The 16,936-nt window shown below is 40.4% G+C and overlaps 2 protein-coding genes across 2 annotated transcripts; both read right to left on the bottom strand.

Moving 5' to 3' along the window:
* Positions 1 to 1,183: 1,183 nt before the first annotated feature.
* myoz2b (myozenin 2b) lies at positions 1,184 to 5,956 on the bottom strand. The gene is made up of 6 exons (XM_070921573.1): positions 5,848 to 5,956; positions 4,563 to 4,679; positions 3,328 to 3,494; positions 2,797 to 2,890; positions 1,904 to 2,066; positions 1,184 to 1,830 (listed from the first exon to the last, which is right to left on the bottom strand). The coding sequence occupies exons 2-6, from the start codon at positions 4,642 to 4,644 to the stop codon at positions 1,605 to 1,607; spliced, it is 732 nt and encodes a 243-aa protein (XP_070777674.1). The 5' UTR covers positions 4,645 to 4,679; positions 5,848 to 5,956; the 3' UTR covers positions 1,184 to 1,604.
* Positions 5,957 to 8,018: 2,062 nt separating this feature from the next.
* Positions 8,019 to 15,791, bottom strand: synpo2b (synaptopodin 2b). Its single transcript, XM_070924824.1, has 3 exons — positions 15,110 to 15,791; positions 12,141 to 14,206; positions 8,019 to 8,555 (listed from the first exon to the last, which is right to left on the bottom strand). The coding sequence occupies exons 1-3, from the start codon at positions 15,789 to 15,791 to the stop codon at positions 8,019 to 8,021; spliced, it is 3,285 nt and encodes a 1,094-aa protein (XP_070780925.1).
* Between the last annotated feature and the right edge of the window lie 1,145 nt (positions 15,792 to 16,936).

Genomic DNA, 16,936 nt, shown 5'->3' with positions numbered 1-16,936 from the left:
AACTGAAACATCCCCTGCTGTTGCTGTGCCACCAGTTATAATTTAAACTCAGTGAACAACCGAGTCAACCCCTGACACTTTCTCACAGTTACACCTCAAAACCCACTCCCATTCTTGCATTCGTGTACTGAATTAAATCATTTAGAATGACACAAATTGGCGTTTCTTGTCATGACAGTATTGAAACAAAAGTAAAATGACTTTTGCACATCTGACTTGATGGATTGCTCATATCTCAACGACATGCAAACTCTTTGGATTACAGAGGTTTTGGAGAAATGATAGTCATGTATGAAGTTTGCTCATGAGTTCCCGCTGGCCTTGAATTCGATCCTGTTTTCTCTCCTTTATCGCCTCCTCTGTGTTTCCAGCTGTCTGAAAGGCAGAGTGTGTTCCTTCATCCAGAGCAGCTATGTGCAGTCACAATCAGAAGCGAGAAAAATTATGTGCATTAAGTTAGTTATTAAACATACAATGTACAGTATGTATGTAGGGTGTGTATTAGAAGAAGTAAAATCATGCAGCTTGAATGTTTCCAGCTCAATTCTTCAGAAACACAGTGAGCTCAACACCAAGAATCACTCACAGACATTCAGTGTCTTTTGCACTCATACACAGTATTGTTACTGTAGGTTGTGATACTGTAAAGTTACAGGTTTTTAGTCCCTCTGTGACTCGACACAATACAGAACAAACATTTACATTTTCTCTTTAGTGTTATTTCCCTCGACACAAGGCAGGCGCAACCATATCTATTTTGCATTGATCTGCGGGGGGGGGGGGGGGGGGCGGTTATTGCTTGTACAGTTATTAAATATATTTGTCTATAAAGTCAAAGTTTTTTGAGTCCATGTATGTGCTGTGTTTTTAATTATTACACAGTTCCATGTCATCACAGGTCAAAGTCCAGGTTCCTCCGTCTTTCTCCCAGATTGTTGTGACCTCAAGATAAAATGTTTCTTAGATGAAATGCAAAATTATTTCTTCAATAAATCCTCTGTGGAGGATACGGGACATAAAACAGAGCTCTCACTGTTATTTTATTGCTACAAATCTTTCTTTTCAGGCTGTTTTTAGTGTTGAACTTTAGATTAACTTAATAGCTTAATCAATCTTTACTTGTATATTCAGCATTTCACATGAAGCTTTTATTTAGATTAGATCTTAAATAAATAAATAGCAATGAGCATCATCAGTTTATTTGTGTATTTTTCTGTAATACAATTCTTTACAGTTCATGTTCCAGCTGTGTATCATCAATAAATAAGTTGCATTCTTTATTTACATTACATATTAATCAATTCATTTGAACATTTATAAAATTTACAGTTTTGCTGTCAGTATCAGTGGAAATTCATCTTGAATTATGTGTTGCACATTCCTTTTTGCTATTTACATGACTTTCTTTGAATACAGTGTTTTTAAGTGTACACCAAACACTCTCGTCAACATATGCATGAAACATTTTGTGTCCATTGCATGGGAGAAATCCCAAGTGTTGGTGAGGAATTGTGACTGAGCTACTAATGAACTGTCGTCATCACAGGCGGGGCCAAAATACTACAGCCAACATCATGTTGCCAGATTACATCAAGTGCGAGCCTCTACAGGTCATCAGACTCTGGGACTTTGATGGGCTCCAGGATAACGGTGGGTAGGATCAGATGGGTGCCCTCAGAAATCCATCCCTGGGCTGTCCTGTTGAAGGTGGGCCTCTTCATCCCCGGGTCCTGCAGTTCTGGGTAGCTGGGCGGGTTCAGGTCCACCTCAGGGAGCTTGAATGTGATTCCTCTGGGAGCTTTGTCAAAGCCACCAAAAGGAGTGGCAACCCTGAAATTGACATCAAGTGTGAGTGCTACTCTTTGTACTAATTCACCAAAGTAAGGCCATATAGTTTTCTCACCGGTTAAAGGATTTGTACCCAGGCAGCTCTGGTCGTGGGTCTGGTGCTGGCATTGTCAGTTTGAGAGTTTCAGCGAGGTCGGGGTCACTGAGGATCGCCTGCTCCCACGGGGAGTGGTAGGACTTGGGCATAGCTGTGGCGTTTAACTTCACCGCAGTCGTATCTGTCAAGGAGGCAAATTATGAGTGTGGGATCATATTGTGGAGGATTGTCCCACATTGCAGCAGAATGATCTGACAGTTTGGTTTGCAGTTAATGCTGAGCTGTTTTCTTTAGCCTTCTTTTTTTGGGGAGGCTACAGTTTTAGAGTGGATAGGATTATGAATTGAGACTGTGCTTAGGGAACACTTACACAGGCAGACGGAGTTGTCCATCATTGCGATCTGAGGCCTTAAAATAGCACATAGTTGAAGTGTGCACTCATCATATAATGTGTCGACATGGGATGACACCCTACTGGAGCGTTTTAGAATAAGCACAGTGCTCTGTTGGCTATTAAAATACAATGAAATACAATAAAGCATTCAAAGCTGCTCAGGTTGTATAATTAATCATAGTTACATACATGTGTTTGTCAAGCTCATGAAATTAGTTGCCAAAAGACAAGACCAGCTGTTATGACTGTATGATACCAGTTATTATTATGACTGCATTACATAAGCAGCCACTTTTATTTGACTGTGCAGCACAATGGCTTCATTTTCTGTACAGTTTAACAGAGGAAATGGTAGATATAGGAATGATTTTCATTCACCTAATCTTCACAGAGCTAATGTTAGCACCTTTTTTTCCTTATGATTATGATTGTTTTTTTGTTTTTTTAATGTTTGAAGCTCACTAACGTTGTAAATCTTACTTATTAGTCAGCCTCACTGACTGAACAGCATAATTACCTGAAACAGTGTTTTCTGGATTAGCAGTATTTCCATCAGCTGGTGCGTCCACTTTAATTTCCACCATGTGTGTATTCTCAGTTAAAATATCACTCTGCAAAACAGAATAAAGTACAGCACATGTTCTGAGTAAAGTTGGCACATCTCTAGCTGCTCTTGTCTTCCATGCACTCAGATAAATACGCACACAAACACTTGTAATTACACACACACACACACACACACATCAACAGGCACTGATAAACTGGGGAGCAGCTCCTCAGCAAAGTGCCCGAGCAGCCTCTCAGAAGATTTGGCTGGAGGATGCAAAAGGCACGAGGCACATGTCTCAGTTATCATCCATGTGTTGTAACACTTTTTTTTTCAAGAGCATATTTCCTGATAAATTTTCTTGATGAGTAATACACACACAATTTTACACATTTTCATGCAGAGAGCACTAATGCCAGAACACCAGATAGTGACAGCGTTCACGATATCCAGTTATTCAAACATATGAAGTGACCGAACGACACATACAAGTTGACTCACATTTAGCAGTGCGTTTGCCTCGTTTTGGATACTTTCAAATGTATATTTTTCAGATCTCCTCTGACGCATTTTGAAAAGCCGGGAACCTCTGTTGGAAAGCAACGATAACTCCTCCAACATGATGTCTTTAGGAGTGCTGAGCTTCTTTCCCAGATCCATTGTGTCACCTGTCAGGCAACAAAGTGGAGAAAATAAAGGTGTAGAGGAAGATAACTTTAGTAGACACTCATTAATATCCGTATATTCATTTTGCATATTACTTATTGGTGAGCTAATGCTAATTTCAAAAACTGAAACACATATTTATGCCAACATGTATCATTCAGTCAAGGCACATTTTCTAAAAAGGATAACAAAGCAAAAGACTAATCTGTCATTGATGTTACTGGGTTTCCAACAATGGGAAAAAGGGGGAAACTGCCTTGAGGGTCCCAAAGGCCCCAGGTTTATGGTGTGGTAATCATGGTAATTTGATTAATTGCAAATTTGTTTGGCAATACACACTACAAAAGCACACTATAGACTGAAATGGTGAATGCCTTAATGTGGCATTTCAACCTCATCCTAAGGCCGTCTTGTAGGAAGATCTTGTTTTAATATCTTTAATGCATGAGTTTATATTTTATTTACATGCTGCATATTCTGAAATAAATTGATCAAATTATTACAAACTAATTTGGGAAGTTGGTGGGGGAATAGTGGCAGACGGTTCACTTTCACCCCAGGGCCCCTTTAGCGGGTTAATCCAGCCCTGGTTTTAGAGCTGGAAACTGTTGGATACAGAATATAAATAAACATGCAGAAATGTCCCCTGATATAATTTTGCCAGCTGAATAGGTTTAAGGGAGGGTCCACAAATGACATCAAAGGTGTCACAAAATTCAATTGTTCCATTTTATAAGCACTGTCATGGAAAATGAGTTATCATTGTACTTGAGAGTTTTGGATGTCCGTGATGCTTCCTCATCCACCATTACAGGCGGAATGTGCCCCAGCTGTCACGGACGTTATCCAAACTGCTACCCAGTTGGCCCTCACAACTTCCCTCCCCTCTCCAGAAATAGACTTTTGCAAAGGACAACGACAAAGGATTAACCACCATAGGTATTAAATCATCCCATTAGCTTATTTATGGCAAGTGCGGGAGTGCAGCCCTGACATTTTGAACCCAGATCAGAATAGTTATTATCTTGCAGCAGTGTGTTTGTCCGCTGAGCCTCATGCTAACATCATACCATTGGTACCATGGACCTCTCGGCAAATAGCTGCTGTGCGCTTCTTCCTCTCTCCAGCTGGCATTGTACAGAATTGTGACATTGAGGCTTTGGCAAGGTTGGCAGAACACAGGAGTACTGGAAACACATACAGGACACAGGATGTAGTTGTTCTGCCCAAGTCATAAAGAAGGAGGTTTACTCCTAATACCATGACCCCATAGAACATCAGTGCTGGCCAAAACTGTACGTTGACAGGTTACAGCTAAATACATAGTTTGCTGTTTGGTGTGCAAGTGTAAGATCATCTCTCATCAGTTGTCAGAGAAAAAAATCTGTAATGTTGTGTTATTGTCAGACAATATTTAATATTGTTTGTCAACAATTACTGACAGACAATATTGAAAAGGTGACAAGAACAGAACTAAACTCTTTCTTGTGATAATGACGTATTAAATGCCCTATTCTTTTCCGTTATGTAATATACCAGTACAATCAGCTTTTTTTCAGTCTACAAAGTCTGTCTTCCATTTGCTGTCAGCTTCTATTTGAATTTGAAGATGATTTGGAAGGTGCCCCGTCAAATAAATCTGCCATATCAGTGTTTGTCATGTTACAGTAATCTCTGTAGAGGTTAAATAACAGATTACAATGCATTGCGTAATCCTAAAGCCCCATTGTACTAGCATTGGTACCATATACGTAATTCTTAAATCTGGCCTCGTCACTGGATCATTTTTTTTTTAGTTCGTGAGCTAATGTTAGTGGCATCTCCCTTTTAATGTTGTCACAAAATAAATCACCTGTGTAAAGGTCAAGGGTGAATATTGTACATGTTTGTAGGCATCGCTGGACACAACAAATGTCCAGCAGTACAAAAACAAAAAGTGCTAATATCCAAAATAGCTTTCTTACATTTTGCACTGGCGATGTTTTTAGTCTTGCTTTGTTGTCAAATGCAGAACATGATGATGATGGTACGACTCTAAATGCGCTTCTTTAAAAAACCTTAAACAACTCAATTGTGCCCATCTGCTGACTTTATATTTGTTACGATTTAAAAATTATTCCCATGCAAACTAAAGAGAAAGCAAAGAAATATCACTCTAAAAATAGAAAATGTATCTGATTAACTGATAATCTGTCAAATGTTGCATAAGACCACAAGAAAGTGACTCTTATAAATCAAAGAAAATATAAAAGTTAGTTAAATGCAGTGACTTTCTCTTATGCTCTAACGTAACTTATATATAATTTAAATAAACCACATATTCACAAAATACACCCTGACGAGGCTTGTCCGTACCTGTGGTGGTATCCCTAGTGTGCAACCTGTATCCTTGACGGGGAGACACGGAGGCCCAGGGGTCAACCTACTGTAGGTAGTTTGATCTTCCCTGATCTTCACACTCCCGGACACTAAAGCCAAACTGCGAGAGTGTCTCTGTGTCTGTTGTGAAAGGAATGCAGCTTACATCAATAGGCTAAATTTAACCTGCCAAACACTCAAAACCACTCTCGAACACCATGGGGCAAGGATAGTTACCAGAGAGAGGGGGGGGGGGGGGGGTAGAGGATGGACAGCACACTCCTCCTCACTGATGTTCTTTGAGGCAAGGACTCCCTTCCAGAGACGTATTTCCTTCCTTGTGTTGAGTCTTCAAAGTCAGCGTGTCTCTGTGGGTTGATGTAACCTCCGAGGCTTCGAGTTAGGGAGGTCGTTAATGCTGAGCACAGCTGCTACTTGTGTGCTCCTCTCTTCAGACGGAGTTGTGTTACTGTTATTATGTATGATCACTGACTCTCGATAATGATATACAGATCAGTGAGGGGAGAGCAGTCTTATCCCTGAGATGCTGGTCAGCCAAAAAGATTTTTATAAAGCAGCATCAAGGTCATTACCCTGGCAGCTAAACCTGTTGTCATGTTTCAGACATACTGAACATTTAATCTCTTGTGAATGAAATATACTGTTGATACGTGAGAGAAGATCACTTGTTTTGGAAACTGCTGCCAATTATTTGAACCAGTATTAACTGTATATTATAATATAAATTGTATTTGAATAAACAAAGAAGACATAATCAGAGAGTGAATCAAAACCATGTTTTGTAATGAAATGTTTACTTTTTGAATTATAGCATGATGTCAATGGACCTCAAGCATAGAATTAAAGCCAAGAAATAACACTTTAAAGACTTTTTCAAGTATTTTAATTTTTCAGTACGTGTTTAAAAGGTGCAAAAGAATAACATTTCCTCAAGAAAATCTTCAAACACAGGGTAAAAACCTCAAAAATGTAGCCTGATGGGCAAGAAACATGGCTACATCAGTCACATTGATGTTTACACTTTAACACCACACAGTGTGCGATCAAAAGTGGAATACTTCTGAATGTACTGAATGTATGCATGCAACATTTACTCCTCTTAATAATAGCAAAAAAAAAGCTTATATCCCTTTTGAAATCTCGTCAGTTTGAATAAAGCCAATGTCAAGATGCAACACTTACTGCAACTGCTTTCCTAAAAATGCACTGTAGCTTCTTTAGAGCAGTTAGAGATAGCATGTATGTCACTGGCAGTCACTACAAAGTGCTCCTGATTAATAGAAATATTCACTCTTTGAATATACTTGCCATCGCCACTGCAATAGTAGTGAGAGAATAGACATATTAAAACAAGACGAGTAACATCTATAATGGTCATCGCTGTATGAAATACTCAGACATGAAAGAATTTGCGTAACGCCAACCTGAAAAAGTGATCACAAAAGCCACAGTGAGTTTTAAAGCTACATGACTGAAAAGCCACACAGAAGGTTTCTTAAAGTGCCCTATTTCTCACTAAATATTCATAACCAACAATGTCATAAATTACCAGTATTTTCAGTGAGCAACAACATCAACAACAACATTTAAAAGAATGAATCCACCAAACCTTTCTTTCATCTTCTACACATTCGTTTTAGCTCTCATAACACATAACGAACGCTTAACATTTTTCTTGACTGCAGTGGTCCTCTTCTGCCCTTAATCAGTATATAAAAAAATACCAAAACATAATCATTCTGAAATGATCACTTAGACACAAAATCCCATTGATGCTTATCAGGGTAATATCTCATCAGCAACACAGCGCAATAGCTACAGTGAGTCGTTGTGCCCTTCAAACCAAGTGACCACTCGTACCATGAACATAGTGACATCAACAATGTAAAACAAACATGATAAATTGTCTAAACGATTCCTAAGTCTCAGACTTGTTGTGTATCTTTGAACCAACACATGTCAACAATAACCTAACCAATCTTTCAACACAATAGAGCGAACATATTCCATCTCTTTGGGCCAAATATACTTTTTTGTCTTTCATCTTCAATATACTTTGCATGATCCTCTGCAGTATATATCATTTATGTTAATATAAACATATATTTCTCTTTGTCTGATGTCTGTCTGACCTCATCTAAGTTGTATTAACTTCTCTGGACTGCACCACACAAGGGAGAGTAGTTTGTTGGACTGGAGCCATGTCCCATGTATCCAATGCTGGCCCTACTGGGAGACCTTAGAGGCTGGGCAGGTCTGAAGGGAGGCCCATAGAAGGCTGGTTTCTCAGGTGAAAATGTCCTACTCATGGATGGTGCCTGAAAAGCTGGGGCCGCATGATAATGACTCTTACTGACAGCTGCAGGATCAAGAGACACCCTACGCTTCCATTCATCTGGAGGCTCTGGCAGAGATCTGCGGTGCCCTGCAGCTTTGACATTAGAGGCAACAGATGACGGGAGGCTCTGAAACACAAAGGCCTGATCCACTGAACCAATGGGGCTTCTGGATGCTGCCTCCCACGGTGACAGTGGCTTGCAGACTTTTTCTTGAAAGGATGTTTGCCTCTGTGTAGGTAAATATGACGGCTGGATTCCAGGCATGCTCACGGGTGACAGAAGTCCGGGAGAAGGCACCGAATTCAGTCGCTTGGGCAGGCTCAGGGAGCGGCTTCTACCAAATCCCTGAAAGAAAAGCACATATTTAGTAGACAGCAGTGTTGCAGACTTTGCTGCCACCCTCTGGCTTCATGGACGTCTGGACAACTAATAATGTTCTAGTTTATTCATGTTTTATTTGAAATTAAATGATAAGTTCTAGTGAACAAATTGGTACAAACAAATGAATGATAGTTTTGCTATTCCAATTTTATAAAAGAATTGCTGGCACAAAACAAGTAGAAGTGATAGAAGTTTATTCCATGGGCTAAAAGTGACACAATGTGAAAAAAGTGAATGTTTTGGTAAAAGGACGATCCTCAGCACAACTTAGGTAAGCAGCCTTACTCCCTGATTGGTCATTGCTACTACTCTGATAGCCTATTTATGTATCTAGAATTACATGCTCTGTAAGTTGTGCTAAAGCTGGTCCTTTGCACATGGAATAAATTGATTAATTTGCATCTTGAGAACCTCTTCTACTTTTTTAAATTAATTAATTCTTCTGTGAAATGGGACCACTGATTTTGGCTACACATACCTGACACTATCTTCTGAAAAGCCTGGATTTGTAAACCAACAAGATGATTGAGTTTTCCTATAAATCCCATAAAAAGGTTTGCTTGGTATAAATGTATGAGCAAGATCTTGAACCAGCACTTGAGACATTAACAAATATTGAAAATAAATTAGGTTTTAAGAACTTACCTGCTGTTGATTCAAGAAACTTAAAACAACTGATAATGTTACAACACCAAAGACATTTAAAAGATTGTGAAGCTTTGCTTGGAACTATATATGTGCCAAAGTGTCTTTGTTTCATCTGCTTAAAGGGAAAATCCACTCTAAAATAGAGCATTTCTAAAGGCCTTGGACTTATTCTGGATGATGAGACCTCTGCTCAGGTTGAAAGTGGGCAGGGTGAGGCTGGATATGTGAATGATAAGGATTTAATTTGTCCCACACTGGCAGGCACAACAAAGCAAACATGAGAGAGAGGGTGATGTCAATCGAATACAGTCTTTACATGCCCACACAACTCGGACAAAACGTCTAATCAGCCAAAAGAAGTGAAATCATCTGCAGGACCTTTACTGTTGTCCTTTAAGTGGTATCTCACCTGAACTGGAACCTGTACTTTCTCAAATCTTGTACACTACTGTTTGAATCATCAATATTCAGGGATGCTTGACAACTACACAAAGGCTTTCTTGTCTACAGTCTGGAATTGTTGGTTGGAACAATGACCACCTCATTAATACCTCATCTACCTTTAGCAGCTAAGGTATGATACAAACATTTGTCATATTGCCACAGGGAATTGCTGCAGTCCTATCAGTGTTGGTTGTGTCTTTGGGTTTAAATCAGCTAAAGGAACAAATATCCCGGGATGTGCAGCTGTGTGTGACAAACGGAGGCTTGAAAATTGCTTTAAAGCCAAAACAAAGATGAACTCATTTCAAAGGGCACACGAGGATAGTTCACCACTGAATAAGTCTTGCTGTAATTATCCAGCACTGAAAACTAGTTGTCAGGGCTAACATAGGAGTGTTTGACTGATCCTTCTCCACTAAGAAACCATGTTTTGATTGTTGTATATTTCTGCGTTCAATTCAATATTGTTTGTATTTCTCACTCAAGCAGAGAAACTTACTGCAACACATAATGTTGCCATACTGCAATATTTGTCACTCCATGCCATGGTTGATTTGCTAGCTGTGGGAGTAGCTGTGTGACATCTTGAAGTGTGGGGGTGTGTTCACAGTGAGTGAGAGCAGAATCTGGTCTGTCTTTAGATGTAATTGAAAAATAAAGAAAATGCTTCAATACATAAAGGTAACTGTTTTACTGTGAGAGTAGATACTGACTTCCAAGTCAAGAAATCACTGGAATAGCAAAATGTAAATTCTGCTTTAGAGTGGATTTCCCTTCAATAGACTATCAGCACCGTCCTACAAAAGTGTGCAGAAAATCTTTTGCGGGCCAAGATCATAGTTCCAAACTTTTCACATTCAGAGCTAAAGGTGAAGTTGAAACATAAAGTCGTACTGGTGAGTGACAGTGTTAACCTTTAGCAAATTACCATTTTCTATCAATATGAGCAATAAGTTGTTGAAAATAGCCAATAATTAAGTTAATCTTAGAAAACTGACATTGCTGAAGGTTCAGTAAATATGAGTAAATTCTGTGTGAAAGTGTGAGGCAGTGAGAAAAAGGAGGAAACAATGGTGACTCAGAAAAAGCAGTAATACAGTAGCTCAGCAAAAGAAGCTCATGACACAAGAAGTGCACAAGTAGAAGGAAAGAGAAATTTAATTGCATGATTGTGCTGAGTACAAGAAGTGCAATAAACAGTGATATGTTTGAAAGACAGAGACATAAAAACAAACAAGACAATTGCTTCCTATTTTCATTTTGGAGTTGCTACTGGTAATGTGAATCAATAGCGGAATAGTCAAATCTCTTCTAAATAACTGGCCATAACTATGACAATTGCAGAAAATATATCCACATAAAAACATTCATCAGGGTTAATGATCACAACTAAAGTTAATGCTTTTAGCTGTTGTGATGCCATAAAAGGTTGGAATGAGACTGAAGGAATTGCAAATTGAATGCATCCAAAAAAAGAAGTGCATAGACAGTTTCTCCCAAGACACACTAAATAATAAAAAATGTTTTTTCAGTGTTATTCGGGTATATTTTGAACTTAAATTTGAATTCAATAAATAAATGTATTAATAAATGTTATTGCTGTGTGTAGTTTTTGGGGTCAATGATGACTACTAGATACAAATGCATGTCATGCATATAGTCTTATTTCATATAAAAGAAAAATAACTAAAGAAAGAAAAACAACTCAAACTAGACACCTTAGTTTAACAAGGCTCTCTGCACATATTATTGCACATGTAAAAGCACTTCCTGAGAATCACTCAACAGTATTTAGTCTCACATTTCCTTTTTCGAACACACATGCACCTCCCATGTTTGAGGAAGATGATATAGCGTGCTTATAAAGTTCTTTATTTATTTTAGTTTATATTGAATTGATTTACAGTTTTAAGCTAGCTTTGCTGTACATTCAACTGCCCTTTCATGCTTTCCTCCAGCTAAATATATCCTTAGAGCTGCATCCTGTAAATTATTTTGGATGTGGCCTACATTTAGAAGTGCAAAAGTCTACACATTTCCACCTGTTAAATAAGACATTTCAGATGCTACCAAGTTGCACATGTAATTGTGTTCTATCGCTTCAGTGTTGACTACACCAAAACATGACCATATACAGTATTAGGACTAATGAAGTGCAGCAACAGGCCTCCACTGTGTGCCTGTCACCACTGGCTTCTTCGCAGAAAATCTTGGCCGAGGTGCCATTTGACGTGCGCCTCTAGCAATAAGAGATGCAGGAGAAAAAGCTGAAGCTATGCTGTCACCAATTGATGACTGCTGGGAGGATGTGCTTGCGGGTCGGGCGCTTGGTGCTTGCTTGTTGGCTATGTGATGGGCTGCAGGTGTGACAGTGTGCTTTTCATCCAAGCGCTTGTCAGTTGCAAGAGGCTCAGCTGATTTTGTGTTTCGGCGGGCCGAAGAATTTTGAGAACTTACCGGTACAGGAGACTTAGCAGGGACTTCTGCCTTGCTTTGAACAGCATGCTCAGGGGCATTAATAGAAGAATGAGAAGGGGCAGATCTATGTTTAAGGGTTTTGGTGAGCTCAAACTTTGATGCAGGAGTTGGTTTGGGGCTGGGGCTTTTGGCCTCAGGGACTGCATCATACTTGAACAATGACGAGTCCAACTGATAAGGCTGATGTTTCATAATATCTAAGGTGTTGAGGTGCTTTGGGGGTGCTTTAGGTTTCTCTTTGGTCTTAGGCTTGATTTTTGGGCTTGTGGAAGGGAGTTGCTTGGCTGCTGATGGAGGGTAAAAAGGAGCAAGAATGGGATTGTACGATAAAGGAGGTGGGGCACGAACATTGGAAGAATACCTCCAGAAGTTAGGGAGGGACAAGGTTGGGGAGGGGGATCTTGTTTTGTTAGCTTGAACTGTTTCAGCATCAACAACAAACTTCTCCATACGGGACTGTCTTTTTGCAAACAATTCTGCTCCTTTTCCCGCCATAGTTGTACCCTCACGAGCTCGATTAACACCTTTGTCTGAGACTCGACCCTTTGGAGAGGCCTGTGATGCTTTTGACTGCTTGATGTATGACTTCCCTGCTTGTGGTGGGCAAGAGGCAACTGAGTGTGGAGCACTGTCTGACTTAATCCTTGAGGGTGAAGGAGGGTGATGTGGGCTGTAAGTAGGACTGCGGGCTTGCATACTCACAGGGGATCGTGGCGGCTGTTGACTCCAGCTATTTGTGTTTGGCTGAAGATGAAGCTGAGAAGAGGAGTTGACCGGTGCCCAGGCATTGGCAGGTGTTTGAAGTGTTGCCTGTGTTTGATCTGGTGCCCAATGGTTGGCCATCTGTTGAAGCTGAGCCCAATCTTGCTGCTGTAAGTAATGCTGACTATGAGGGCCAGCAGGACTGTGAGAAGGTTGTGAAACCGGACTTCTTGGTGGAATATAGGGCTCACCAGAGGGACTCCTCCTCATCCATGGTGGGCAGGTTGGGTTGATGGTAGGTTTGGGGGCAACTAGAGGGGGATTCTTGAGTTTTATTGTTCTGGGTTGCATGAAGTTACAAGCTTCAGCACCTAGACTAAAACAGTCTTCCTCTGACTCAATGTAAGACCTCCTTTCTCCTTTGTTTTGAAGGTGAAGATCTGATCCTCGTGCCAGCGTTGGTGGCTGTTTATTAGTGACTTTCCGTTTTGACTCTGGTAGGATGCCGGTCTTGATAGCTGGAACAGATATTCGCTCATCTCTTGAGGCTATGATGTCTCCAGTTGGGGACCAAACCTGTGGGTTAGTGTTAATAGGCACAGGCACTCTGAATCTCGGTTCGTGCTTCTTTGTCACTGGAACAACGCCACCAGGCATGACAGGAGCAGTTGTGCTGACTTGAAATCCTAAGAAAGGCTTCGCAGTTCTGTTTGGCACCAAGGGTCTTGACGCATTGGATAGGTGATTCATCTGTTGAATATTTTCTTGGTATTCTACATGCTGCTTGAGATTTGCATCCATGTAGTTGGCCTGATCAGTATGCGTGTACATGTCCTCAGTGTCATAAATATTCTGCGCTTCTGTACATTCAGGTTCTGTTAATGTCTCCACGGGTAATCCTTTACTCCTCATTTCTTCCTGCTCTGATACAATTTCATCCAGCCGTTTGCGGCGTTGGGCAAACATCAAAACACCCTTCCCTTTTGTTTCTGGTAGCGCTTCCATTTCTCGAACACTTCCCCAATTCAGACTTAAATTATGCTGCTGGTGATAAACAGAATACTCCTCCTCAAACTCAGATTCACTTGTTGCCACAAAGTTATACCCAGCTGATTGGACTTCTTCAATTTCCTCCTCTATTTGGTCTTCGCTGTCAAGCTTGTTCTCACCAGTCCCGTAACTTACTAGGGTGTACTTCTTGACCCTCTGGCGTCGTTTTTTAAACAGCAAGGCTCCTTTATTTTGAGGGTTGGGTGCATTGGTTAGAAGCCGAGCAATTCGCTTACATTTAGACTTGGTCTCCTTGACCTGTCTTTCTGATTGGCTTTCGTTCTGAATGAGCCCTGATACAAAGGAAGAGAGTGAGAGGGAAAGAGAGAAGGGAGGGAGGTGAGGAAGATGAAAAACATACAAATCTGTAATTAAACAGTAAGCAAACATTATTTCATTTTGATATGTTGTTAGTCATTTAAGAAGCTACAGTATTTAACTGATCAATGCTCAGTAAAGTCAACTAACTATGGGACAGATAGTGCAATTACACTTGCTTAACATTTGGGGATTTTGATTGATACAGTGCTTTGGTATTATTTGATCTCAGTTTGCAGATGAAACCAAACCATTATTATTATTATTTGAAGCAAGCACACTAATAACAAGTAAGAGAAATTCTGCAGTTGCCCCTGCTGAAGCAAGCACACTAATAAAAGCATCATATTTACTTACAGCTAACTTTGGGGGGTCCATGAGGCAAGGAAAGTGAGGAGCTCACTTTCCATTGCAGTCAAGTCTTACGATTGGAAAAGGGATCGGGTGACAGGCCAGGGTGACACATGCTGGTGTCTGTCAAGTTTGTTTCTGCCTGCCTCATCATATGGTCATATTTTATTCTTGTCCTGCTCTGACTATTAAAGCCATGGGAATTCTCCCTGTAAGTCCACCTCAAATAGACCCCTCGTTGCAGCATGAAAATAACCAGCAACCATAGTGCTTTGCACAAGTCTCTTGCTTCATATAACATCTATAATAATTACAGGCAGAACATGGAATTTAAGGTTATTAGCAAAAGTTAATTTGCGCCTCAGGCTGCATGTAAAGCAAACACAACATTATATCTTATCTATTAATAAATCATACATAATTTAAATTTAGAAAAACAAACATGTACTACATGCTGTACAGTTTGCAATACTGTCTTTATATGTCCAATGGAATATAACAAGTGAGGGTAGAAGGTAGATACTTACGTGTATGCCTTGCCCTGTGCCTGTCCGGTCTGCACAGATCTGTGTCAGACTCCGAGTTCCACTTCTCTGCCTGCTCAGCAGCCTCGTTTGAAATTCCAAAGAAGACAGAAGCAGGAGGTGCTTCACTACTCCCTCCTTCCTCTGAGGATTCAACCCTCCTGTTCCCAGTGCCCGGGCCCTGCCTATTACTGGCTCCCAGGGGCTGTTCTGTGGTCAGGGTCAAGGCCAGGGTCATATCAGCGGCACAGCCAATAGAGGAGGAAGAGGACTGGGAATGCGGCCGTGATATCTGGCCAGCGTGAGGCTCGGATTCAGGGCGCTCTGTACGTGGGGACAGTGATGTTGGTGAGGTTTGGATGTGAGGAGACTCTGTAATGGACTCTCTTGATTCATTGCGGTAGATGTCATCCTCTTCTTGGTATGAAACATCCTCTTCACTTCCACTGAGTTCAGGCAGGGACCGTTGCTCACCTGCAGATTCCCAGTCTTGTGTCTGCAGGCGTTCTGGGGACTCAAGGTCAGACTTCGGGATATGAGCAGGTTGAGGGCCTAAAGGGTACTCTGCATCACTGGCATCATCTTCATAGTAGGACTCAGAGACACAAAGTTCCTGGGAACCATCTGAACCTGACCAAGGGACCAAGTTATCACTGGTGTCTGGGTCTTGAGCTTCTGGCTCCATCTCTAATGTTGTTTCACAATTTCCTGGGTGTCACCAATAATACCTTCATTAAGACAAAGACAAACAGCTTCAGGTCAAAGAGCCCTTTCCCCTGGATTATAAAATGATAACACATTCAATATTACATGTTATCTGTAGAAAATCCCCCTGAAAATAATCTCCACCTGGACTAACATGAGTGTAAACACTAATAATGGTTCGCCAAAGTAAACACACACACAGTGCTCTTGCAGAAATATTCTAATTCTAACAATTATGACTATAACTGCTTTTCCTATGTGTTAACTGTTATCAAGAGATTTCAGCATTAGTACACTTATTACCATGTAATTCTCTAAATTATTCCTATCCCCAATAGGAAGTGCGGCTTTGCTTTGGCAGTTACATCAGGACTGCCATCGCTCTAAATGGAATGGTATTTAATATCCGAGGGGGAGACAGCACTCACATCCAAGAGCATAAGCAAAACAATTGGGTGGCTGTTTTCCGAACTCCTGTTTATACAGCGAGGTTTCTTTCGCTCCACTGTTCTCATCTATCACTGCAACAAATATCAGCACTGCAATGGCCATCAGCATTTCCATTTAAGAACTAAATCAGAGAGACTATTTGTTTTATACATAGTAGAAATACTAGGCCTCCTACTGCCTCACTCAAAGCCAGTGTTTGTTTTGTTACTGTGGTTAAATTATATCAACAGCTAATCTATCTAATCTATCTAATCTATCTAATCACTTGTTTTAGCCAAAGCTGACTAAATTCAGCAGTTTTGCTGCTTACACATTTTTCAGGTTAGTATATGGATATGAACAGAAAATGATGCATTCATAAGCTAATATGAAACTGTAAAATGCAATATTGGCATCCTGTTAAAATTGTGCATGTTAGTGCTTACACAATTTTGATCTATAGACTAGTGTTCAGAACTAAGAACGCTTCAGCAGTCTTCTTCTGTTTGGAAACAGCAGGGAGTTGAAAAAATGTAGATTTTACTTTAAGTCTTTTACTCTCAAACACAACATTTCCTGACATCCACCAGAGGGTGGTGCCATAACACTGTAGACCAACATGAGTACACTTACATAAATTCACCCCCTTATTGTTCACCATCTTAAAAAAGGACATAATGAGCTGTAAAAATGTAT

The sequence above is a fragment of the Enoplosus armatus genome, chromosome 2, assembly GCF_043641665.1.
Source record: "Enoplosus armatus isolate fEnoArm2 chromosome 2, fEnoArm2.hap1, whole genome shotgun sequence".
NCBI classification, from domain to species: Eukaryota; Metazoa; Chordata; class Actinopteri; order Centrarchiformes; family Enoplosidae; genus Enoplosus; species Enoplosus armatus.
Note: the sequence above shows the minus strand (reverse complement) of the source record. Positions and strands in the feature narration are given on the sequence as shown.

Excerpts from the sequence above, each read along its gene's own strand:
- myoz2b (XM_070921573.1), bottom strand. The coding sequence starts at position 4,644 with ATGTCACAATTCTGTACAATGCCAGCTGGAGAGAGGAAGAAGCGCACA. Across the intron at positions 3,495-4,562 it reads AGAGGTCCATGGTACCAATG|GTGACACAATGGATCTGGGA; the intron begins GTATGATGTTAG and ends GTTGCCTGACAG. Across the intron at positions 2,067-2,796 it reads TCCAGAAAACACTGTTTCAG|ATACGACTGCGGTGAAGTTA; the intron begins GTAATTATGCTG and ends CCTCCTTGACAG.
- synpo2b (XM_070924824.1), bottom strand. The coding sequence starts at position 15,791 with ATGGAGCCAGAAGCTCAAGACCCAGACACCAGTGATAACTTGGTCCCT. Across the intron at positions 14,207-15,109 it reads GCACAGGGCAAGGCATACAC|GGCTCATTCAGAACGAAAGC; the intron begins GTAAGTATCTAC and ends CCTTTGTATCAG. Across the intron at positions 8,556-12,140 it reads CTGCTAAGTCTCCTGTACCG|GGATTTGGTAGAAGCCGCTC; the intron begins GTAAGTTCTCAA and ends CTTTTCTTTCAG.